The 26,318-nt window shown below is 46.3% G+C and overlaps 1 protein-coding gene across 1 annotated transcript in view; it reads right to left on the bottom strand.

Moving 5' to 3' along the window:
* Positions 1–26,318, bottom strand: part of ITPR1 (inositol 1,4,5-trisphosphate receptor type 1) — a 158,693-nt gene that overhangs the window by 93,447 nt on the left and 38,928 nt on the right. Inside the window, exons 4-20 of the mRNA XM_063165053.1 lie at positions 19,611–19,726; positions 16,198–16,284; positions 15,287–15,445; positions 14,353–14,451; positions 13,766–13,849; positions 13,543–13,689; positions 12,139–12,234; positions 11,081–11,125; positions 8,116–8,267; positions 7,174–7,273; positions 6,580–6,740; positions 5,745–5,886; positions 5,089–5,247; positions 4,344–4,516; positions 3,975–4,094; positions 2,698–2,892; positions 199–450 (exon numbers count right to left, since the gene is read on the bottom strand). Coding sequence (XP_063021123.1) covers positions 199–450; positions 2,698–2,892; positions 3,975–4,094; positions 4,344–4,516; positions 5,089–5,247; positions 5,745–5,886; positions 6,580–6,740; positions 7,174–7,273; positions 8,116–8,267; positions 11,081–11,125; positions 12,139–12,234; positions 13,543–13,689; positions 13,766–13,849; positions 14,353–14,451; positions 15,287–15,445; positions 16,198–16,284; positions 19,611–19,726 — 2,287 coding nt within the window. The remainder of the gene's footprint in view (positions 1–198; positions 451–2,697; positions 2,893–3,974; positions 4,095–4,343; positions 4,517–5,088; positions 5,248–5,744; positions 5,887–6,579; positions 6,741–7,173; positions 7,274–8,115; positions 8,268–11,080; positions 11,126–12,138; positions 12,235–13,542; positions 13,690–13,765; positions 13,850–14,352; positions 14,452–15,286; positions 15,446–16,197; positions 16,285–19,610; positions 19,727–26,318) is intronic.

Genomic DNA, 26,318 nt, shown 5'->3' with positions numbered 1-26,318 from the left:
GACAAGAACGCAAACGTGCTTAGAGAACAAAGTCTTTGGCAAGCTCTAGCAACTACTAACCAATGAATACCAACCAACTAGAATTAAGCAGGACACTTCCAGCAAACCACATAAACACGAGCAGGGCAGAGGAAGGCCGGGTGCAAAGGCCCCGTGCCCACGCCAGCCTGCCCCGAGCAGCAGCAGCCCCGCACTCACTCGTCGATGGCGATCTCGGAGGGGATCTCGGACCAGAGGCGGGCGTACTTGACGGGGGTCACCTGCTCCTGGGGGTCCCTGTCCACGTGCATGTGCAGCATCAGGCGGCAGAAGGAGGCGCGCAGGTCGTAGGGCAGGTTCTCGTCGGCCATGCAGCGCAGGATCAGGTCCACGTCCAGCTGCCCCGAGATCTCGTTGATGGCCAGGTACTGCCGGTCCAGGCACATGCGGGCAAAGAGGTTCAGCTGGTACCTGCAGGGGCAAAGGGGAGAAGGAAATTGTATATGTTCATTTATGTGGGCTGGACCATTATGGTTTAATTTCTGTGTAATGTGTGTATATATATATAAAAACATACACTTTACACAAAGTATATGTGTGTGTGTATATATATATATATATATACACACTTCATACAAATATATATATACAATCTACTTTAACCATTAGAAACAAAGCATATAAAAATATATAAAAATAAGCACATATAAATATGTAAAATTAGCATATATAAATATATATAAAGTATACTTTATATCCACAAAAAAAATAGTATATATATATATATAAAGCAAAGAGGTTCAGCGGGTATCTTCAGGGAAAAAGGGTAAAAAAGGAAATTATATATGTTAATTTATGTAGGCTTGAAGATTATGGTTTAATTTGCTGTGTAAAATACATATAGATATGCATATACAATTGACTTTGAACCTCAGAAACAAAGCATATATAAATATATGTAAAGTATACTTTATATCCACAAAAATATATACAGAGTGTATATATAAAGCAAAGAGGTTCAACTGGTATCCTGGAGGAGAAAAGGAAAAATAAGAAAAAATTATATTATTTAATTGATGTAGCTTGAATCTTTCATTTCCTGAGTACTGTAAGGTATACATAAATAGATAGAAAATATACTTTAACCCTTAGAAACAGAGCATATATAAATATATATAAAAATAAGCATATATAAATATATGTATAAATAAGCATATATAAATATATATAAATAAACGTATATAAATATATTTCAAGTATACTCTATGTCCACAAAAATATATATAGTATATATATAAAGCAAAGAGGTTCAGCTGGTATCTTCAGGAGGAAAAGGGAAAAGGAAAGTGATGTGTTAATCTATGTAGGCTTGAAGATTATGGTTTAATTTGCTGTGTAAAATACATATTTAAATGTATATACAATCTAGTCTAACCCTTAGAAACAAAGCATATATAAATATATTTCAAGTATACTTTCTATCCACAAAAAAATATATAGTGTATATATATATATATATATATATATATATATATATATATATATAAAGCAAAGAGGTTCAGCTGGTATCTTCAGGGAAAAAGGATAAAAAGGAAATTATATGTGTTAATTTATGTGGGTTTGACAATTATGGTTTAATTTCCTGTGTAAAGTATATATAAATATATATGCAATCTACTTAAACCATTAGAAACAAAGCATATATAAATATATATAAATAATCATATAAAAATACGTTTAAAGTATACTTTACATCCACAAAAATATATATAGTCTATATATAAAGCAAAGAGGTTCAGCTGGTATATCTCCAAGGGAAAAAAGAAAATTTTATGTGTTAATTAATGTAGGCTTGAAGATTATGGTTTAATTTCCTGTGTAAAGTACGTATAAATAAATATATTTAAAAACTGCTTTACTTTACAAACAAAATACCTACTTTGAAAGCAAGTATGTTTTAAAAAAACTTTTATCTAAGAGGTCTCCTTTTGAGCTCCAACAGGCTTAAATAAAATCAGGTATTAGGAATTTTCCTGCAAGAATCATTTGAATGAAAGAAACAATTCAAAACAAAATGGTTATTTAAACAAATAATCTAGTTGTGCTTTCTGCACCGCCACAATTGAGTCTGTCAAATGACTCTCAGGGGTTTATAACCCAGACACAGGAATTTGGTCTGGGCTGAAACCTGACCTTACACCATGCCAAGAACTCTGTGTCTTGTCAAGTCATCTGGAAAGCTCCCCCGGGTCAGAGCTGCCCAAAGCACGGCCCGGGCTGTGCCAACAGCCCTGCCTGGGGCACCACCACAGCCTCATGCTGCTGCTGCTGCTGCCAAGGCAGGACCCAAAGGGCTGGCGAGAGGCAGGAGGCACAGGGAACAGCACTGCCTTCCTGCAAACCAAATCAAAGCCATCCACACACCCAAACCCTGCAATCCCCAAGCGGACAGAGATCCCAGTGGTCACTTGCAGGGGATTTTTCAACAGTCACCAGCAGGAAACCAAGCACAAAGTGCTTGAAAAATTCAACACGCTCAACGCCTGAACTATGTTTTAAAAATCAGTTTAAACTGGGTGATGTCAACACCTGGACTCCTCACCACGAATAACTTTGTGCTTTCAGCTCTCACCCTCCCTCCTCTCTGAATGCTGTTCTGTGCACGGAGCAGGAGCTTTGCTCCCCAGGCAGCCCTGCTGAGCCGGAGCTGCTGCTCACCTGTAGTAGCTGAGCACGTCCCTGTCCTCCTTCTGCCCCTCCTTGGCGTCCTGGGCCAGCTCCCGGATGCTCTTGCTGCGGATCTCCTTGTTGCTGTCCCTCCAGAACAGCCACACTTCCTCCTCATCCTCGCCAACCTCCAGGGCATTTTCTCCACTCGACACCTCCTCAAATTCAAACCGAGAGAGCACCAGCCTGGGGAGAAGGGGAGCTTACGTTGCAGACCCACATATATTCTTCACATCTTGTCTGAGATGCTTGCCAAAATGTATCTTGCCCTTTCAGCAGCAGCATTTTGGTACACCAAATCACTGGGGTGTATTATTAAAAGCATTAGATTATAAGCTTTCCATTCAAACTTAAAAAGGTGAACACTTCAGCTCCTTTCAAGTGAAAAAGATGAAGAAACAAGGAAGTTAAAGACACATAATAATGGACATTCAAAACCTTCTTTACAGGAGAAGTGATTCAAAGGTCACTCAACAGACCAAGAAAAGACATGAGAAAGAAAAAATTGATTCATTCTGTATCCCATAAATGCCAAATGGATCAGAACTTCTTTCTGTTTATGTGATGAAGTAACCAGAAATAAATCAGCTGCCGATACTAAAAAGGTTTCCAGTAAAGAAAATATCAACACCTGAAAAAAACCCAAATTAAATACTCAAGGACAAATAAGTGATGTACCAATATTAAGAGTTCATGGAAGGAATATAGCCTTTGTGATTTCATGACAAGAACTAAATGTGCAAGTATACTCTCAGCCATTTGTGTTTTAAATGCTACCTGCTTCCCTTTTGCAGTATTTTGACAATGGTATCTATTCCCTGGTACATATATTGAATAAAGCCATTTTTACCAAAGCCAAATGGGATTTGGTGCTTGCGGTGAGGCCTCAGCAATGGCAGAGCAGAGCTGGAGCCCCAAACCCCACCTCAGCGGGAGGAAAGGTGAGCAGAGCTGGAGCAGCTTCTGCTCTGCTGCCAGCTGAGCTCCCTCAGAGCTGGGGGAGGATCAGCCCAGGAGCTGCACACCCCCCTGCACACAAAGTCTGTGAGATTTGGATCACACAGGAGAGACCTGAGGGGTTTCTGCCTGCGGGGCTGAGGATGCACCTGGTAGACACCTGCTGTCCCCAGCCCTGCTCCCTGTGTTTGAAAAGGATCCCACACAATTAATTCCCTGCTTCCCTGGGACGTGCCAGCAGTGTGCTCAGCTCTGAGCCACCTTCCTTCTGCTTCTCACCAGGAGAAGCATCTTGAAAGGCACAAACTTACTTGGTTTCAATGAGAATGTCTGCATTGGCTGGGTTCAGCACGGCCTTACAAATCAGCTCCTGTGTCACGGGAATAGACTTGTTCATGGAGACACACAGATCTGAGAGGTAATCCAAAAACCTGTTGGAAAGCACGAGCCAAGAGGGTATCAATCACTGTTGAAGTCTACACTGAAGCAATCTACATTTCAGGAAGCAAACATTCAGAACTCCTTTGAACAGAGCAGAGCGAGACTTGCTGCCCGAGGGGACGGCAGGGCGAGTGCCAGAACACAGTGAACTGGCTGTGCCTCCTCCTGAGCAAGCTGGCAGGTACAGACTTTTCCCAGAAGGAGAAGGGCAATCACATATTCACAAATGCAGCTCTCACCTGGGCTCCCTATTTTTCCTCACGAGACTCACAAAGGTGTCAATCTCAGCAGCTGTGATGTGCTTCTCCAGGAGCTTGCGGTTGTTATGGAGCAGGGCTGTGATGGTGTCCTCAGCCAAGACATCATAGCCAATCTGCTTCTGCATGAAGCCAAACTGCTTGGCAATGTATTCCTTCAAAACACACAGGCAAGGAGCAAGGGGGTGTAATTAGCCCTCAGAATTCACAATAATAACAGAAAACAGGCGGATGTTTGTCAATACCAACATCCCAAGGAGCAATGTGGGTTAGATCCAAATTGTTTGTGTGAAAGAAAGCAAACAATGACACACAACCTTAACACCTCCATCCCTCCCCTCTCTCCGGGGCTAGACAGCAGCAAGGCATTTATACCTATCTGACAGGACCTTGTTTTTAATACACAGCAACAAAAACTGAACAGCCTTAATTTACAGGGCAACTTTCAATGGAGCCTGCAGTCAGCAAGAGTGAACAGTCTTGTAATTCATCTGTGTGGGACAGTTAGAAATTCTGTTCTTTTCTTAAACCCCACTTAGAACCAGTGATAATTACATTATAGTCTCTGACAGATGAAAAACAGAATGAAGCTGAGCAATCCCAAAACCTCTTGCTGACTGTGCAGCCACAGCAGAGCAGGGTTTACTTTATGGGATAAAGCTTTTCTTTTTCATTTGAGCAGAGGAGCCATGCTGGCGCCATTGATCATGGCAGAGGTATCTCCAACCTGATTTTTCCTGTAGTCCTGCTGGGAGTGCCTGAGCACCCTGTAGCAGAGCCTGCAGATGTGCCTGAAGGGCGCGTGGCGCTGGTCCCCCAGCTCCTCCAGCCGCAGCATCGGCCCGTCCCCGCTGTCCGTGAAGGGGGCTTGCAACAGCTTGAAAATCTGCAGATCCGGCAAAAAACACAGACACAGCCCCGTGAGGCACTGCCTTCTCCTGCCTCATAAACAGTGCCAAAGCTCTGTGCCCTTGTATTTCACAAGGTACATCAGAAATAGGCTGTGGTCACCACGGTTCTTGGCCACAGAGCAGCCCGGACAGAAGATGCTTGGTCACCTTTATTTAACACCAGCTGCTGGAATTTTTAGTTGCAGCAATGGTGATCCTACACCCACTGCCCAAAGCCTGCTGAAAGCTGGAAACTCAAAGGACCCTTTGGTCCCAATAATTTGAGACCAAAGTTTCACAGAGCCACAGAATGGCTTGGGTTGGAAGGGACCATGAAGATGATCTCGTTCCAACCCTCTGCCACATGCAGGGACACCTCCCACCAGGCCAGGCTGCTCCAAGCCCCATCCAGTCTGGCCAGGTTCTCTGTTACACCAGGTTTTTTTCCAAGAACTCTTCCCTTAGGCAGAGCCCAGAAAAACCCTCAGCCTACCTGCTTGAGGATATTCTGCTCTCTCATCAGCTTTTGCCGTTCTCTGTTAGGTTTAGAAAACACCACCTCAAGGACGTCCTGGCCAGAATTAGTTCCACCAGTAACAAAGTAGACCAAATCCTCCAACAGTTTGGTAACAGATCTACAGAAAAGCCAGAAGCTGTTAACACGAGAACACAAATTCTCTGTGCTAAAAGAGCAGTGCCAGGGTAAGTTTACACAGATTTCTAAATGCTAAGTGAAAAACTAACAGCAATTGGAGATTGGGTAAAGCTCAGAGGTTTGCACAGAACTTAAAATTAGAAACCAATGCTTCCCCATTGCTGCAGCCTCACTGTCCAACCAGAGCAGCAGCAAGGCAAGAAAATCCTTTTAGGACAACTCTACTCTTGCCAAGTTCTATTTGGCACTTCTTTCAATTGCCACAAACCATAAATCAGGTGATAATCTCTCCCAAGGCCAAATAAAAGGCACTGGCTATGGAAGCCCACAGCCCTGGTGTGACACAGCCACCCCTGTGCTCTTTTTGTGTGGCCCCATTTTCACAGCAAGTCACACGCTCAGTCCTCACAGGATGGATTAGGAATTCCCACACTCCATTTGCAGAGGTATGCTGGGGATTAGTCCCCCAAGCTCACAACATTTCTCATGCTCTCACTTCATGGAGGACAAGGAGGGCTGGACAGGCCAGGCCTGAGAACCTCCACTATGGACACAACATCAAATCCCATCAAGGAGGAAACCAAATCCCTCTTCTATCCCTTACTCTGATAAAACTATCAAAGAAACAGTTACTGACTACAGGAAGCAACATTACCTAATCTGGCTTCCTTACCTTCTTTCATTCTGGGTTATTGTTCCCTTTTCCAGCTTGCCAGCAATGGAACCTAAAACTTTGCTTGCATCATTTGCAAAATCCAAGTCCCGAACCTCTGCGGGAGAGACTGGCACTATAGCAAAAGCTTCTTTGTCCTCCTTCACTGGAGAGGTCCCAATCTGAAAGGCAGAGAAGCTTTATCAGAACACCCCAAGGCAGAACAAAGCAGCGGCTCACACTCAGCGATAATGAATGAAAAGCCACCCTCTGCTTAGGCAGCATGGGAGCCCTGCTGGACCCAAACTCTGAGAACACACTGTGCAAGCTCAAAGCTGTCCCTAAATTCAAAGGAGCAGCAGGTGAGAGGCAAAATGTTGCTGTAGCCAGTGGAAAAAATATCCTGCTCCTGATGACTGTTATGGAGTAGAAGCTGAACAGTGTAACTAGAAAAATACCAGGAATGTGAGCCATTAAGAGCAAATATTTTGCACAGGCACTGTTCATTACTGTCACATGCTCAGTTTGTGACAGGCTCAGGGAGTGAAACTCCTGCCAACACTTATGTAAGTACAGGAATCAAGGGATGTGCTTACACAAAGTCACAGAACTTACTTTCAGCATCACAGGCTTCTCCTCCTCTTTATCAATGGGGATGTTGGTGCTGTGAACCCAGGTGTTGGTGCAGAGGTGCCTGAGCCTCACGTAGGAGTTCCTGCAAGAAAGTCAGGAGTGCCCCAGCATGAGTCAGCCTCCCAGCTGGGAAACCTCTGCATTGCTGGGATTTTGAGATGCTGGCAGCAACAAGTGGGAAGGAAGTGTCATCTCTGTCCACATTGCATACCACAACTGGAACAGCATTCTTATTGCCCCAGCTCACTCTGTGAACTCACCTGAGGAAGGTTTCTTCTGTAGTCAAAGAGATTCTGCTCTAAAATAGAACCACTCTTGAGCTGCTGTAACTCAGCTGCTGCACAGCAACAATCTGAACCTCTTCCCATCCACTTTTCCACTGCTGTGAGCTGCCAACTTCTCCCCTTACCTCTGGGGTTTTCAGCTCAGAACTCCCTGATACTCCAAAATATGGGTACCTGATGATTTAGGGAGTTGCTGAATAAATGGAACAACTTGCTGTGCTTTCTCAGTGAGAACAGCAGCAAAGAGCTGTGTGCAGAGTGTGGCACTTGGAAGGGTGCAGCAGCTTTTCAACAGCAAGAGGTGCCACATGAACAGTGAAGAACACACAAACAACAGAAAATCCATAGCTGGTGTTACATCCTAACAGGATGAATGCCTTGCTAAAACACACAAGGCTTTTAGGTCCAGGTCATTCCTGGCAAGGAAGTCACTTAGGAAGTCACTTAGTCTCAATTTCCCCATCTGTAAAATGGTGTTCTCTTACTTATACCTCAATTGTAAAGCACTCAAGGTATTTTCTAATTATTTCCACATTCACTAGAGGAGGAACCTGATTCCAAAGGATATAAGGAAGACACTCTGGGGCAGCCTTAGTTCAAAATCCCACAAAGCCCCCGAGCTGGGCAGAGGTGGCTGTACCTGGGGACGAGGCTGTCTCCGCCTCGCAGGGTGGTGGGGTCCAGCTCGAAGATGGAGGAGATGTCGTTGCCCTCGGGCACAGACACCAGGGAGTAGGCCATCTTCTCCTGGGGGCCCCGGCCCCGCCGCAGCGCCTCCTGCTCGGGGTCCAGCTGTGGAGAGAGCCCAGGGCCTCAGGGGAGCCCCCAGCCCCACACACACGGGGGGCACGCTGGACCAGGGGAGAGGTGCAGGACACCAGGGACACTGACAGCAGCTGCTCCGGCCAAGCACACATTGCTTCCCCCGGGTGCCAGCACAGCAACTGCCCCTCCACGCAGAACTCACCCCACAGACAGTGCCAGAAGGGACAAACCCCCCCAGCCACTCACCCCACACACACTGGGAGCTCTGACTGCCTTCTGATAACACACATCAGCTGAGATCCCCAATCCTGACACTGCCAGCTCTCCAAACATACCCCACACACTGCAATTATCCCTCTATTTAATTACCACACAATTAACGAGCTGAAAACATAAAAACCCAGCCACACCATGTACCAACAACAACCTTGCTGGGAAATAATCAGCTCCAGCAGCAAAAATGGGAGCCACATCCAGCAATCCCAGGCAAGAGAAGCAAAAAGCCAATCAAGGAGTTGGAAGTCCTGCTGCTCACACTACAGCCTGTGCTGCTCTCAAGCACAAAAACGTGCTCCAAAGGCCATGGCACCAGAAGGATCCTTATTCCCAAGGTTCCAGCAAATCCCCAGCCTCCTCCAGCAAAGATACATCAATTGGATAAAACCCTGGGACTTCAGATGAAAGGACAAAAGGGTAGGAAAAAACAAAGGTGAATTGAGCAAAAGGAACAACAGCTTTCTTCAAATCCTTTCCTAGGGAACTCCCACCTGTCACAAGTCACTAAAGAAGCTGCTCACTGTCCTGGCACACAAGAACCAGCTGTTCATGCACCTCAATCCTGGCTGCAATCTCCAGGGTGACCAAGACAGCAATTGCTCAGCTTCTCTGTGATGGTGGCAGCCAAGGGAGTCAGCACTCAGGCACCTGCCTGTCAAAGCCCTGCTGCAAGGCACTGCCATCCTGGAGCAGATGGAAAAGGTATCCAGTGCTGCTTGTGCCTCAGGATACTCCCAAGTTAACATATTTGCAGTCAATGAACTTGGCTGCAAAGCAGTGACATTTACAGTCTGATTTTGAACATGGGAACAGGCAGTTATCTGTATGGAACAGAAATACACTTTGGGAGTGTGCCTTCAAGGGAAGGAGCAACTCTACACTCCGAGTCCATCTGGAGAGAAATTCTGGGAGAAATTCGCTCACTTGGAATGAATTCTCTGAATTTCAGCTGTCTCTTCATCCCCCCCAGCTAGGGAGGGAACACAGAGAGGGACACAGCTGCTCTGCCTGTCCTTTGGGAGACAATTGATCACTTCTTCAAAACGGGGCAAAGCTGAACACGGGCAGTAAAGCAGCAAGCAGGAAATGGGGCAGTTCAGGGAGCACTGAAATTCAACACTAAAGGTGACAAGAGCAGCCCCTTTGCTGCTGCAAGGTGGAGCTGGCACCTCACCCATGCCCATGGGAACCCCTCCTGCACAGCCCTCTGAGGGACAAGGAGAAAGCACCACCAAAACCGGGGAGTGTGCACAGAAACCCTGCAGCCAGCTCGCACTGGGATCACAATGGAGTTTGGATAAAGGTGGATGAGGCAGCCTACACCCTGCTGTCAGCAGTGAAGGATAAACGAGGTGGCAATTTCCTGTCAGAGCTGAGTTCTGCGCTCCTGCTCTCTTCTTGCTGGTCTATTTTTGCCATCTAGTGGTAAAGAGACAGAGCAGGCAAAAACCAGAGAGCTGAGACAGTGCACGGATGTTATCCATGCACATGTCAGCAGCACACATCACAGGAGCAGCGTCTACCTAAAGCCCCTCAGCATTGATTAACTCTCAAAAAATTAACCCGACAAAACACCTCAGAACTGGATTCCCCCCACAGCCCAGGGAACAGCTGTGGGTGGGGTTTGTTCAGTTTTTTTGCCATGTTTACTGCAGTCAAGCTGCCAAATGCCACCAAGGAGTAATCAAGAAAACAGCTCAATATCTGAGGGTGAGGGAAGAATTTTAATGGCCAGGCTATAATGAAAAATCCTTTTAGGAGGAAAAATGCACCCTGCAGGATTTCCAAGCATCACATCCATCTCTTAGGAACGGAAGGAATAGCTCTTTGTCATACCCAAATGGTGCAAATGCTCCATAATACAGGATAAATGACCAAGAAAGCTGCATGAGCCTGTCATCAAATCCAACTAAATAAATAAAATCCACAATGCAAAGTGCTGTTCCGGTTTTGTGTGCTTTCAGCTCCTGAAGCAATGCTGGTTCCCTCTGACACCAAAGGGAAGCTCCTGCCCATACAGAGCACCACACACTCAATCTCTGACACAACAACATTTACTGACAACACAGACTGGCTCCCGCAGGAAAACCAGAGGAATGGCCCTGGAACCACCCTCCCCCTGCCATTCCTGCTGTTACCCTGCTTTCCTGAGACAAGGTACAGCAAATTTGCTGCTTAACACAGAGGTCAGACAGGCACAGCACTGGGGGATATTCCCTCAGGGACCAGTCCCATCTGGTGTCACCTTGATTCCAGCCCATGGCAGGACAGAGCTCCAAGGAAGGAGGCTGAGGAAAGGTTGAGGAAGCAGGCAGACAGAAAAAGATGCCACAAAGGGAGGAGCTGAGGGGGGTTCAGGTAATGTGCTACTTCAGTTCCAAGTGGGTTGTTCTGCACTAAGGTGTCAACACCCACTCTTTGGACAGGCCTTAAAAGCCTCCAGAGCATGGTCAGGTTTTTAGTTTCTTCACTACCAAGGAAGCCTGGACCAGCTGTGCACTGGCCAGGGCCTGTGCCAAGCCCTCCTGAGCCAGGGGCAGGACCCTTCCCTTGCCTATACTTACTGAGGATTGACACTCCAGGTCATCTTCCTCATAGTCAGGGTTTACCTGATGGAACAGAATCACAGGCAGGTCAAACTCCAGCACAGCTGCAAGGGGCACACAGCCTGAGCATCACCTGAGCTCCACGGGCACCAGAGCCCTGCACTGCTCCAGGCGTGCAGAGCACACTGCCCACACCCAGCACGGCTGCAAAAGTGTTAAATAACCTGCAAACATGCAGGGAGAGCGATCTCATCCAGGGGAATCACTACAGGAGCAAGAGTACAGAGTTACCCAGTTAATGCTCTCTTTTTGTTGTTTAAATTCCAAGTGGAATTTTACAGCTAAAAACTACTGGCTTGGAGAAATCTTTTAGAACAAACATTATTCTAACCAGGGATCAGGTGAGCAATCTGCTCTGGGATATTCTTGTATGATCCAAGAGCATGGTTTTTTTTTTGGCTGATTAGAAAATAGAAGATTTACTGGAAAAGCTCTGCACTGGATCACTACTGAAAAGGATTTGCAGTGTGCATGTGACAAAATGCTTCTGGTTTTCCAATCTGCTTATCAGAAGAATATAAAATAGGACTTTAATCTGGGCTTTTCTCTATCTGCAGTTCTTACAGACTGGTCTGAAGTCAGTGTTTTCATTTCATACTCAATTCTACACTTCTGCTCAAAAATCAGTGATTCAAGAGAAATTACCAACACTTGAATTCATTTCCCCCCCAAGGCTCTCAGTCATTTACCATTTATTCATCAGTTAATAAAGTCACATTGAATCCAGTGCCCACATGACAGGATACCATTTAGTGCCTATTCTTTGCAGGAGAAGTTCTCAACTCAAGAATTCACACAAAAAGTGTAATCGGCTCACGACTACCCCAAACCACGATGTTCTTTCATCTCTTTCATCTGATGGCCTACATTTATCATCTTTTTGTATTAACCCAAATGACCACTCTCCTCCCCTGCCCGTGTGCAGTTCCAGGGTGGGAGATGACAGATTCTGAGGAGGTGCCAGAGGAGGAGAGCGCAGCGCGAGGCAGGCAGAGGGGCCAGCCCAGCCCACGTACCTCTGCTGCCAGGTAGTGCCCTGTGGCCAGGTGCTTGAACCTGAAGAGGCTGTTCCAGTAGCCAGCTCCGCCCCGGCAGGGATCGTGCTGCACCACCTGGGGGACAGGAACACACCTGGGATCAGCACAGAGCCCCCATCCCTGCAGGGCTGCCTCGCTGCACGTGCAGGGAAGGGCAAACACAGCCAGGGCTGGGAAATGACAACAACACATCATCTGTGCCCAGGACTGTGCAGGGAACGCTCTGAGAAATGACAACACCACATCATCTGTGCCCAGGACTGTGCAGGGAATGCTCTGAGAAATGACAACACATCATCTGTCCCCAGGACTGTGCAGGGAACGCTCTGAGCTGCCTGGGAATGGTTCCCCCCAGTTTGTGAGTGAATTGAGGAAGGGGATCTCTATGTGCATGTGCTGCCAGGTCTTGAAACAAACCCCTAGAGAAAGCAACAAATCCATTACCCTGTGGCTGTAACTAAACTTCTGGCTGCTTAAAGTGGATGAGGGAAGATACCTGGAAATATTTCAAATGCAACAACGCTGTACAAAATAATATTTATATTTACTGACAAAGTGGGGCAAAGAGTGCCTCCAACACCTGTAATCCCACATTGGCTTGCTCTGTGGGTTAGGGTTAACCTGATTCCTAAAGAAAACTCATCACAGCTGACCTGTTCCTCTCAGGAAAGAACTTTCTGTCCAGGTAACTGCACACACATGGGGAGTTACCACAGACTGATAACATGCCAAAGTCATGCTAATTACAGGCAGACTTTCATTTGAAATACAGGAGAAGCTGAATGTCACAGCAGCTATTCTGGAAAAGGAATAAACACCTACCTGTCATTACAGTTTATTTTTTGATTCTTATATGCACTTCATAATTGAATCAGATTTAAAATCATAAACCAATGCTAATAATACCAAGACTGAGGCTATTTTCAGAAGCCAGTGATGGCCAAGGTGTTAGTCACTCTGTTTAAAAGCCAAGTGAATGTAAAAAGCCAGCTCAGACAGGCTAGCAAGGGGCTGCAGCCTCCCATCAGATGAGGCTATACATAATCACATTATTCCACACCAAAAATAGAGCCTTCAGTACACTCAGCAGGACACTGGAAATTATAGGCTGTTGTTAAACTTCAGTGACTGGTAAGAAAATGACTTCATTGATGTTTCTCTGTGCCCTTTTCCTGAACTGTAAAGCACCTGAACGAGAGCTCTGTGCTGCACCATCAGAGAGCAGAGCTCCACCGTGACTGTGCACAGAAAGCAAGTGAAGGAATTCTAATTTCAACTGCTAACACCAGGAAAATTTCACCCAAAGCGAGAAATGCAGAGCGTTTTAAACAGAAGGAGGAATTGTTCCCAGCAAGGCAGCCCCAGGCTGGGCGCAGTGCTCACCTCCACCTCCCACAGGGCTTTGGAGCTGGTGGCGGACGTGGCCGACTGCCTGCCCGTGGTCCTGAGGAACACGTGCTGCTTCTTCCTGTGCTCGTCGCACGTCAGGAACTTCTCCTGCTCGGCGTGGAACAGCCTCACCACGTCGCCCTGCCAAAGAGCAGCCTCAGCAGGGGCAGGGCCCAGCAGGGCCCCAGCTGCAGCCAGGCACAGCCCTGCCTCTCACCCCTTTGAGGATGTCGTCCTTGTTGTCGCTCCATTTCATGAAGAGCACGATTTTCCAGCTGGTGTTGCAGTTCACTGAGTTCACCTGGAAGGAGAAGGAGACCCTCAGTCCCACTGTGCTGTGCCTGCACAAGGTCCTGCCATGAGCCACTGTCTGACTTTCTAGGCAATTTTCACCAGAACACTGCAAGCCTGGCTGCACTGCTCTGGAGAAGGCAAGTCTTTTCTGTATCTGCTCCGGAACAGAGCTGACTTGCTTGGAAGCCACTCGTCACACATCTGTGCTGGTAGATTTAAATTTCTTCCCAGTGACTAGTAGGGGGCACATCACTGTGCCACAACTCCTGATTTTGAAAGAACAACTTGCTTTTAGCTAGTCATGCAAAAGAGATCAAACCCTGCCAGCTCCCAAGAGAAAGTAGAGCTTCAAAACTCCTCCTTTAAGTCACTGGTTACCAGGATAACCACTCCTAATAAGCAGTGCCATGGGTACCAACCAGCTTGCTGAATTCCAAACCACGTAGAAAGAGCTAAGCTGAAGCACAGAGAGGTTTTACAGCTGCTCCAGCTGTGCCCGAGTCCCCTTACCTCATTGCACCCTGGATTATCCACAAGCTGATGGCTACTGGCATGGAGAGGCTGGCCAGCATTGACAGGATTCAGGACTACTTTGTCTCCAATGACAACCTGTAGAGAAGTGCAGCATCAGACAAATTTGCACCCTGAGAAAGCTCTTTTTCTAACTTTTTTATGTTTTTAATGGGAACCATGGGAGGAAATCACCTTTCTGCAGTCTGGAGAGATGGCAGTCTGAGTGTTCCACCAGGATTCTGTCTGGTTCAGAATTTAGCTCACCAAACTCAGTGACTGAGGCAAAAACCCCTATGCTACTGGACTCAGAGCCTTGCAGACAAAGCAGACTGAGCTCTGGTACAGATGGGGCTACAGGATAAATGATGGCTGATTGATAAATTCACCATGTTACTTGCCAAATATACCTGGCCTGAACCCCAGAGCACACTGAAGTTCATGACCTCCTGGTTTTAGGAAGATTCCATACCCAAGTGACTCAGATGTTGCAAAAGAGGGGATTAAAATGGCAATGCATTTAAAAATTTCCCATGAGCAAGAGCATTTCACTTCCTTATTACCTCACTCCTCACATCCAAAGTGATGACGAATTTTGATTCCAAGCTGACAACACTGAAAACCAAGATGCTAATTATTCCTTCCCAACCTCCTGAAGGAGCTCAACACTTCCTACCATTTTGAATTGAGCAGGAATTGTGCAAGGCCAGCCTAATTAGGTCCCTTATTCCCTCCAATGTTAGATCATGCCACGTTTCCAAAATACAAGTTACCATAGCAATTTTCCTCCCCCTCATGACAGCATAGCAAAAAGGTTGTTCCTGCATCATCATCACGCCCTGGGAGATGTGTGCATTGCATTAATTGCAAGGCAGACCTCCCAAGTGCAGGCTGAGCCCCAGGGATGTGTGAGCAGCCTGCTCCCAGCACTTACACTGTCCCCGATGGAGCGCAGCTTGTAGAAGGGCTGGATGTAGAACCAGGAGCCTTCATTTCCAGCTTCATCCAAGGTCACCCTCATTGCATTCTTCTCTAGCAGAGCTGGAAGCCTCTTATTTACTGTTAAGTATTTGTTACTTTTTAAGTGAAGCAGCTAGAATAAGAATCAGAGTTCAGTTCTAAGAATGCTCCTGTTCCTCCCCTCAATAACCCGAGCGTGCACGACACAACTGCAGTGCTACACAGGGAACACACTGAAATCTGGGCAAACACTGATGGACCAGCCACAGCTCCACTCACACTCACACACAGCACAAAACACCTCAGGTAATCCAGCTGTCCCTTGCCCAGCTGGGATAAACACATGGAGGTGCCCTCATCACTTGGAACAACGTGTTCATAAAAACCCACGACCAAAACTTGTGAAATGCTGGGGACTAAGTGGCTCTTCCTAGTAAGAGACAAAGCTACTCTTCTCTTGCCTTGCTTAGTCTCATCTAACAACAAAATATAACTATTCCTATTGATTTTCTTTCTCTGTGTCAGATTATGATTCCTATTTCTATTGATTTTCCTCCTCTGTGCCAGTTTATGATTTAAGTGTCAACATTTCACTGTGAGGGGATATTTGGTGTTGTACATGTGCCACCTCCCAACAACTCTAATGAGGGCTCTAACAAGGATTTCTGAAGAAAACAATCAATGGTGACCTCAAAGCCAAGCACAAATAACCCATAATAAAACATTTATAAAACACAGATGTAACACCCAGGATCCCACTTCAGAGCACAGTGAACCCTGGCAAAACTACAGGCTCTTGATCATCAATTCCAGCAATCTGAAGTCCACTGAGCAGGGAATTTTCAACTAAATCCTCTCCAGCTTGCAAAGATGCTCACAGCCTACCTGGATGACATTCCCATACTGGATGACTGTTCCCAGCAGTTTTCTGTTTTCAGTTTCATTCTGTTTCTTTTCCAAATCAGCTGCATGCTGAAATTAAAGGAGAACAGTTCAATTGCTGAGTGTTTTAAAAAGGAGGTTTTACAAAACTCCCTTTTCTTCAAGATTATTTCAAAGGACTGGAAAAACAGCAAGCATCTGAAAGCCTAATTTCTTCTTTTTCCAGCTTCCAACAGTGTAATTTCCAATTCCCTTTTTCAACTGTTTGGGGAGATAGACACACATCATTTAAGTAACCTGTAATTTGGGTACAATTGGACAAAATTCTGGAATAAAGCATGAGCTGAAAAGCTCAGACAAGATAGAAGGCAGATACCTAGGGAGGGAAAGGTGAAAAAGGGAGGGGTAACAACTCCAGCCAGGAATTCTATTTTCCCTTCTACTGACTTCTACACAAATTGAATGAAAGAACCCCAATGTTGATTCTTTATTTTCCTTTGCCAGCACAGGCTCCAGCTGCCCTCCAGGCTGTGTTTCTCTGGAGACTCCAGTGCTCCCCCCTTGCTGAATTATTACAAAGACACAAAGCCCTAATTAATAATTAAAAACGAGCCTCTTGCCATTGCTGTTTTAAAAGTGAGCTATTTGGCCCAAGCTGTTTTTAAACAATTTCATTTGGTAAAGAACTTCTTCACTTCAGAGGAAAGATGATGTTTTGAATTAAAAACATAAATCTGTATTTGCTTTAACTGCTATCTGGAGGTGGAGAGCAATTGAAAATTGGACTTTTTAGGAGGCTGAGGATCAAGGATTATGGTTTAGTTCTGAGGTCTCAAGGACTGTGGTGGGTCCAGGCTTCTCTTGAAGAAGAAAAGTGCCCATAGTTGAGGTGAAGTACCAGGACAAAGGAGCAGATGTTTGCACACTGTTAGAGAATTTCACCAGCTCCAGCTCACTCAAAATGTGCTGTTTTCAGAGGCTGTGCTAGGTATGACAACTGGCTTCTTACCCCAGGAGAACCTGAGATACAGCTGCTCTTTCAAATCCAAAATTTTATTCAGTCATGCAATGCAACACCACTTCCTCTGTAGTACTAAAATACAACTTTTTTGCTTGATTTGCAAGTATTCTGTCAAGAAAAGGTTTCTTCAAGACACTAGAGCCCTCCCAAACAACAGCAACCACAGCCAGGACTGCCCTGCCACACTGGGTGCCACATTTATTATCAATACAAAAACCAATTTTTTTCTGTGAAAGCACGACTAGGACTTAGGATGTACTCCAAAAGCTCTCCCCAGACCTGACAGTCACTCCAGGAAAACCACTTTTCTGGCCACTAGATGTCAGCTCCTCGAGCAGCTCAGATGCTGCGACCACAGAGAGAGACAAGTGTCCCAGATTTGAAATCCCTTAAATGGCATTAACTTAAAATAACCTGACCTCAGCATGGAGCGCTCCATGGCAGACAATAAATTCCACCAGCAGACAAACAGAAGCCAAAAAAGGCAAGTGATGATGATGAAGACATCTTGCATCATCAGCTGCGCTGGAAATGCAATGCTCTGATAAAGAAATCTCATCCTGGGCAGAGCTCACAGCTGTGAGCACAGGGGTTCAGAGCTCTCCATGTGCCAGCAAGTGGCAAGGGAGACACATGGACACACAGGACTGGCAGGAGGAAGTTCTGATACAGAGATGTCCATGGGACACAGTTATTTTCAAGCCCCAGACCTGATCCAGCCCATCAGAGTTCACATCCAAGGGATGCAGGTTGAATAAACCCCAATAAAACTGTAAGGCACTCAAACCCTTCCTCCAAATCAAGCAGGTCTTGGTGGGACATTGCTGTGCAAGCATTACTGGGCTCGGGCTAATCCTGGAAAAATCCCATCCTAGAAGAATCTCATCCTGCAAAAACCTCATGCTGCATTTCCAGGACCCTGGCACAAAAGGGTCAAGTGTCAGATGAGCAGGGACAGGTCCCACACACCCACTCTGGGATGTACTGAAAGGGAGATAACTCCAATGAGAATGTAATCCAGGGCAATGCCAAAGCCTTTTCCTTTACATGTTGCAGTATTTAGACTCTAATTTCTGTGAAAATCCATGAACTCTCCCTTTTCCTGATGCACCGAGCAGCCAACCCCAGAACCCCCCTCACCCTAAACCTGCTGCCACAGCCCCCTTCCCCTCCCTTATCAACATGAGAAGCACGGCCCAGGTGAGGGAGCTTTGTGCTACCAGAATAGCTTTGTCCCTGCCAAGCTGATACTTGTGGGTTATAAATACATTTCTTGAAGCAGAAGGAGTCCACCAGTGGGTCTTTGTGAAGTGCAGAGCGAGGCAGCCATATGGCAATCAGCAAGTGACACTCTCCTACAGGGCCATTTCGTATTCCAGGCTACAATGAGCTTAATATAGGCTCAAAGAACCTAAAAATATTCAGAATTGTAATTTTGACATGAAGTACTCCAGCTATGTAATTTTAACATAAACACTGAGTTTATTTAACTCTAAAGTCAACAGATGGTATTTAAGTTAAGTTGGCTTTTTTTTACATAGGAGCTCTAAAAACAGCAATCAACTGCCTTACTGAGTTTTCAGCTGCTGAATGTCAACATTTTACCCAGAAAATATTAAATACTGCAAGCTAATAAGGAAGGAGAGGCTGCCTGGCCTTATAATTACTCATAATTACCCATCAACCTTCCCATACATCAACAGCAGCAATGTTTGTTTGAGCAGTCCCAATAGATTGATCAGCCCATCAGCTCCTGGTTTCCCATGCTGGGATGCAGGGCCTGAGAATCCTCTGAGCAATTCTTTCAAGGGTCCCTTTTTCATACCTTTACCACCAAAAACACTCCCCTGGAGTATCATTAACTCTACCACAGGCTAAAGACAAGAGCTCCCACCCAGGGCTACCCCAGTATCATGGGCACAGCACTGGGGGACACAGACCTTGAGCAGGAACAGGACAGGGTTCTGTCCACTTCCTGTGACTCAGACAGAACCCAGGGAGCAGCTGGAGCTGTGCCAGGGCAGGTTTGGTTGGATTTTAGGGAAAGGTTCATCCTCAGAGGGTGCTGGGCACTGCCCAGGCTCCCCAGGGAATGGGCACAGCCCCGAGGCTGCCAGAGCACTGGACAGCACTTTGGGGACAGGGTGGGATTGCTGGGGTGCCTGTGCAGGGCCAGGAGCTGGGATGATCCCTGTGGGTCCCTCTCAACTCAGCTTATTCTGTGATTGTGCCATAAATCAGAGGATTGAAGACTTGGACTGAACGTCTCCAAAGGAATCTCACACGCTGATTTATTTCTACGTACGCTCAGTGTCTCCTCCATAAGTGTGCCAAGCTGGAAATGCTTGTCTGGAGCAGGCTGGGTGTGAGGAGGGCCCTGCAGAGGGATACTCACGTGCAGTTTGTTGAGCAGCACAGCATCCGTGGTGCTGTTGGCCCCGGGCTTTGCTGCCTTCCAGAACTGCTTCTGCGCCGAGTAGCGGTTCATGGGACACAGCTTGAACAGGCAATCTAGAAAAACAGGCAACAAACACAGCTTCAGCCTCTCATCAGCATCTGCATTCCTGCTGCTAACGCTCTCCAACTATTCCAGCAGCAAGGAAAGCTTTATAAACAAATTCCAAAAAGCTCCTGATCAGACGAACGCTTTTCTGAGCAACAGGAATGTCGCCCCGTGCACGATAAAAACTAACTGCTGCTGCCAACATCTGATGCAAGAGCAGAAAATTTGTAACTTGTCCCAGTCAAAAACGGTACCAGACTAAAATGGGAACACGTTCCAGTGCTTTCCCAGGCAAGCAGACTCGGGTTCTGCACTTTCAGCTTGGAGTTTTTGTACTTCAGCAGGTAAACTCTGCCAGGCTGGGGGCTTTTTGCTTTGGATTTTTTCACTGCTGTTGTCAGTTTAGTTCTTAAATCCTTTCTATTGATAGGGAAAACTGCGCAAAAAAATAGGAGCAAGTCCTCACCTAACGAAGTGGCAGCAGCATAAAATACCCTCAAACAACAGCCTGCACAAGCACAGGCATTCAAGGCATGGCTTGAGGTAACATCAAACCCCTCAGGGTGTCAGGTTCTATACCCAGTGCAGCAACACAGTTTATTTAACATTCTGCCTGGCTAAAGCCAGGAATCACAGCTCATTAGTCTTATTAAAAATACATTTCTGTATCAGAGATGCTAACTTATCAATAATAAACCCACATGAGCTGCAGTGACTGTTTTTCCTCCTGTCGTTGCCAAGCAACGGAACACGCAAAAAAATAAATTCAGCTATTCAAAGGCAGCGCCTAAAGTGGCAGCTCAGAAGTTCAAACAAAGTGCCAGAAGAGCCAGGAGGCTGTTCCCAGCCTCTCTGGCAGCAGAGTGGATGTCAGGCTCCAGGCTCCTCGTTCACACAGCCTTTGTCCAGGTTCCTGGTGCATCCCCACGGACCAGCACCACAATTTGGGGAGCAGCAAGGTGAGGAGAAACCCACCTGGGGTTTATCCTCAGTGCCTGAGAAGCAGAGCTGCTTGTTCATGGACACTCTGGATGCACATCAAGCAGAAAGGGAGACACCCCATGCTGGAGACAGGTCATGGCAGCGCTGCCACAGGCTGGAGCTGCTGAAGGGGCTGAGACAGACCTTGGTAATTCCACCTCTGGATGCTGTTTGAGATGGACACTGTCACTCTCCTCATGCCTTTCGTCCAATCCATCCCCAGAACACACCAGACAACGCCAAACACCTTTCACAGAAGGGCAAAGAACCCGAGAATGGTTTGGGTTGGAAGGACCTTAAAGATGATCCCAATCCACCCTGGTTTACCAGCCCAGGACCCCAAAAACAGATCCAGCAGGAGCTGGGCACGGCACTGGGGCCCTCTGACAGTGACCCTGGGGAAGGACAGAGCTCAGGGCACGAGGAGGGACACTGAGCTGCCCCTCTGCACAAACACTCAGCCCCACTTATCCCCACTGCCAGCCTGGGGCTGCTGGAGCACCAGGAAAAGTGCAAACCACACTTCCCAGGTTTGCTCCTCACCCTTTTTTCCATTTCCACCAGGATGATTCACAGAGATTGACAGCACAGCAGAGATTCAAAAAGCCACTGCGGGCTGGCACTTGGAGCTAAGGCTCTGCATTGTAAGCAACACACCAGTTATAAAATTTTCTATTTTTGCTTAAACCATCAGTTCACACAATGACAGCAATTAACACACAGAACTGCAGAGAAGAATTAATTGTATGCTAGATTTAGTCACAGTGCACTTCTTTCCATCCTTTATTCAGTCAAGAAAGTTGTCAAGTTAGGCTAAACTTCCAAACTGTTAACTGCAAGTAACCCCTCTCCTGCCTGAAACACCCAGAGAGGGCTACAAGACTTTGACCTTGTCCAATGCAAGAAGGGAAGGCATAACATGTTTTCCTTAGGTTTTCTCCCTAGTAACAAAGCTACAGATCTAAAACAAACAATGAAAAGCACCCAATAGATTTCCTTACTAGTATTTATTCTATGAAATCTATTTCTGAAGTGGCTGAGAAGTTCAACTTGGCCTTATTCACCTTCATATGGCCACCAAGTGTATTTCGCCACAGGTCAAACTACATGAACTCTCTGGCCAGAAGAGTTTTAGCTCTCCAGACCCCTCTGCCTGGGATGTTTACAAAGTCAAGGATGTGCTGGCTGAGCACCATCGTGGTCATTGATCTGTAACCCACAGTCCTGATGACTCTGCAAGATAAACCCGTGCTTGTCAGACACCATCCTTATGGAATTTAGGTCTAGTTCTACAACAGGAGCCAAAAACCCAAAGCCAAAACTTAAAAGTGAAGCCAAAGGAGGCCAAAGCATCAGCTCCCTGCTCCGCTCAGTGATTCGAGCAGCTTGAGCCACATAGAAAAGGTGATAAATAAAGCAATTACTGCACAGTAACGACATCTTTTTATAGACTGTTTGTTGCATATTAACCAGGAAGGAATGCATTTTCCTTTCACATCTTCATGATACACAGTGAAAAATGGCAGAATTGCACAATGAGGTAGTATAAAAATAAAATACTACGTCACTGTTGATGAAATGATGATACATCAAGCCTGAGCACCCAACAAAGGCCTTACAGGAAAAAAGGATTGCATAATCCTACACTACCCCTTCGGGATGAGGAATGGTCCATGGGCACACATTAAATGTGCATTTCAGTTCTTCCCAGCTAAATCCTGCTCCTCCCGCAGCGAGCGCTCTGCACGGAATAAAGCGCGGCTGCACCACGTGAGGGATGAGTGCTCTCACTGGTGGGACACTCACAGCCCACGTGGGCCTCTGCCACCTGCAGCTCCCGAAATATCACAGCAGGGATTGGTTACCCTCGGCGTGCACCGGCAGCACAGAGGAGTTGGCAAAGCAAGGATCCTGGGAAGGGTAGAAACCCCCGTGCTCCCAAGTATTTTGGGGTTCAAGGCAGAGGGAAGCTTGCCAGCAACGTTATTCCAACTGCCATTCCTTCCATCTCATGCTTTTCATTTGCTCTTCTATCTTCTCTCTCTTCTTGACTAGACTGTGCTCCTTCCCATCCCAGCAGATTCCGAACTTCCAACCCTTCCCTCCAGTCCAAGCCCAAAGTCACATCTCAAATGCCCAACTTTTGCTTTCACAGCACAATGAAAAACCCAACAAAGACAGCTTTTTCTTACCATGGATTCCACCACATATGATTTTAAGTCACATTTAGGTAGTGCATGGTTTAAGATTATTCAAAAATATAATGAAAGACTTCTCCAAAATTGCAAATTTGCAAAAGGGCCAGAGAGGCTGAAACGACAGGAGAATGGAGTTGAGTATTTCAGAGCCCACCCAAGACATCACCACCTTCTTTCACACAAAACTGCCTGGAAATACCTAAGTCAAACATTCCCATGTGACTCCAGTCTCCCCTTCAGAGCTTCTCCCACTGTTTTGGGCATTAAGTGTTGCCACTGTGTCAGTTCCACTCTTGGTCTGTGGGACAGCTCAGAAAGCTCCTGAGCACACACTGCTGCCACCCAGGGCTCCCCCAGACAACATCAAACACCTTTCAGAGAATGGCAAAGGTTCATGGAATGTCTTGGACTGGAAGGGACCTCAGAGCCCACCCAGTGCCATGGCAGGGACCCCTCCCACTGTCCCAGGTGCTCCAGCCCCAATGTCCAGCCTGGCCTTGGGCACTGCCAGGGATCCAGGGCAGCCACAGCTGCTCTGGGCACCTGTGCTCACCCTGCCAGGGAAGGATTTAATCCCAATATCCCCTCCATCCCTGCCCCCTGGCACTGGGAGCCATTCCCTGTCCCTCCTCTCTCTTTTTTGTGGCTCCATCCCGGCTGCTGCCAGAGCCCAGCTCAGTTTTGGGGGCCCCAGCCCATTTCCCTCCCCTGCCCTTCTCCAGCACACCCATTCCAGAAAGATCTGGAAGCAGTTCCAGCTCCAGCCAGGCTGGTTGTGCAATCCACCACTCATCATTTTTTCCAAATCTCCACTGCCTATTTTAAGCACTTAGGAGAAGGCCCTCACCAACTTTTCTGCAGTTGGAGAGAGCAGGAATCAAATACTTTGCTGGCAACAAAAAGGTGTGTCGTTATTTCGGGTTCTAAACCCAGACTCTCCAAAATGCCAACTGGAGAAAGGTAAGAACCAAGATAAATTACTCCCCCTCACAAAAACCATACTTTAGGGTGCTTTCAAATGAGGGAAATCTTATAAAGATGAATATCTTTAAATAAGTCACTTACAAATCCACTGAATATTTAACACCAACACAGCTGTTTCTTCATTACTTGGAAAAACCAAACTCATTTTTGCACAGCGAAACTAAAATTAAAAGAAAACCAGCAATTCCCTGCTGAAATTTAGCATTTTCTCTTCAGACTTTTCTATACTTAGATACCTGATATTTTCCCTAGGCCAAAGCCTGCTCACAGGAGAGAGCAAACACACTGATAGTATCTTTTCTTTTTACTTTAAATATGAAAGAATAGCAGCAATGAAGAAGTAACGTAGCTGGCAATGATGGACATACTGTAAATAGAAGTTGTTGACTTTGTATTTATGAAATTGCACAGCTTTAATACACTCACAAGGATGGTAATGCTCCACAAGATGAGTTTATTTAAAGACAAAATGAAGACCTCTCTTGTGCTCAAATGCAGTATTTTCACACAGGAGATTGGAGAATAACACAAAATGCACGTATTCAGCTACAGACAAGTTTCACCTTTTCAGAAACCCTTCGATTACTCCATCTTCTATTTTATACTTGTTCCCTCTGAGATTTGAAATTAATAGATGACAGCCTAAGAGGCTCAAAGAATATAGAACAAAAGCAGCTACAGAAATGTGTTGATTATTAATCATTCCTGCATTTCCATGAGGAGGGAGAAAAAAGAACCTGATCCTACTGCAATGACTCCCTTTGTGATGAGAAGACATCCTTTCACTCTCAGTTCTAGGGATGAAGCTTTGCTGGGAGCAAAGCTCGGATCAGAGCAGGGTTTTGAGGTCCCAAAGGAGCTCCAGCCACCCACAGCTCCACCCCAGCAAGAAACCAAACCCGGGCCCTGCACATTCAGCCTGGGGGAAGAACTCCTCTGAATTCCCAACCGTGCTGCCAACAGTTCTGCCATTCCGCAGGAGGGGACACTGAACGCAGGTGAGCAGGGTTGGTACGGAACAGGGAAATCTGGGGCTGCCCCTGGATCCCAGGCAGTGCCCAAGGCCAGGCTGGAGGGGACTCTGAGCAGCCTGGGGCAGTGGGAGGTGTCCCTGACATGGTCCTTCCTACCCAACCCAACCCATTCAGGGATTCCACCCCAGGCCCAAAGACCCCACAGCAATCCCCTCCCTCTGCAAAGAGCCCAATCACTCAGGATTCAAACCCTGAGCTAATTACATGACAGAATTTATTAGTGCTTTCTGCTGTGGTGACGTCTGTTACCTCCCTGCTTTGTGCTGCTGCATCTTGTGTTCCAAGGGCTTTCAACACTTTGCTTTTTAAAGCAGAATAAAGGGGGGAAAATCACCCTTGCAACCAACATTTAAATTGAGAGCGTGCACGATTTGTGATCTAAATATATTTTAATTTCTATGTTAAAATAACCACCCTCAACTCCTATCTGCAAGACACGAGGGTAACCACCCTCTTGTATTATATTCATTTATGCAAAGCTCTACCAGTGGGAATTGCTGCTTCATTTGTTCAAGCTGTAACAACACAGGAAATAATGTAATTGTTATTAACTTGGAGCTGAGGTATCAAAGCAAAAGGAGAAGACTGAGCAGAGATTTCAGAGAGAGAAAAATTATCCACCTGAGAGCTGGACTCTGAATATCAATGTCTGCTAAAGCTGACCTGAGAAATGCACCTTTAAGTAAACACCTTGTGTCCCAAAGAGTTCAGAACATAGCAGTGTTTGTTTTATTTCTACACGTAACCTCTTTGGTCTCCTTCAAAAAGAAAACTGCTACTCGAAAAGAGAGAAATATTTAGACACTGGATATACAGGCAGTTCCAAAAGGAAACATTTGCAGGAAAGACCAGATGCTTTTTTCTATCTCTGGTACTGAGGGAAGATGCTGGGTGAAAACACAGAGCCAGAAGGGAGAGCAGCACAAGCAGAAAGGAAAAAACCCAAAACCCCACTGATTTAACTACACCATATCCCATCTGACATCCACTCAGGGTAAAAAAGCAAGAAAACCATTCCTAAAACCATTCCTCTCCTTGCCATCACAATGGATAACGTGTCCCTGCATGGGCAACACTGGTTGCAAGAGATCTGAGATGGCAAAACAGAGCAAATTCCCTCAGAGAAAGCTGCTAAGGACACAGTGAGAAGCATTAAGGTACAGCCCCATTTATGGGCACAATGGGTAACCCCAACCAGGAGAAGCTGCTTTAGAATAATCTCTTTATAAATCATCAAAGCACCTTGATGGTGGCTAATAACAGAATCAAGTCAAGAAAAAAAATCTTTCCATGTTGAGGAGAGGGGAAAAGAGAGAGAAAACCTCAAGTGAGGGGTTCAGAGCTGCGCACATTAATGAGAGCTAACCAGGATCCCAAGGGAGCTGCTGGTCCCACTGAGGGTT

The sequence above is a fragment of the Melospiza melodia genome, chromosome 10 (genome assembly GCF_035770615.1).
Source record: "Melospiza melodia melodia isolate bMelMel2 chromosome 10, bMelMel2.pri, whole genome shotgun sequence".
NCBI classification, from domain to species: Eukaryota; Metazoa; Chordata; class Aves; order Passeriformes; family Passerellidae; genus Melospiza; species Melospiza melodia.
The sequence above is the reverse complement of the archived record's forward strand: the minus strand, read 5'-3'. Positions and strand labels throughout refer to the sequence as shown.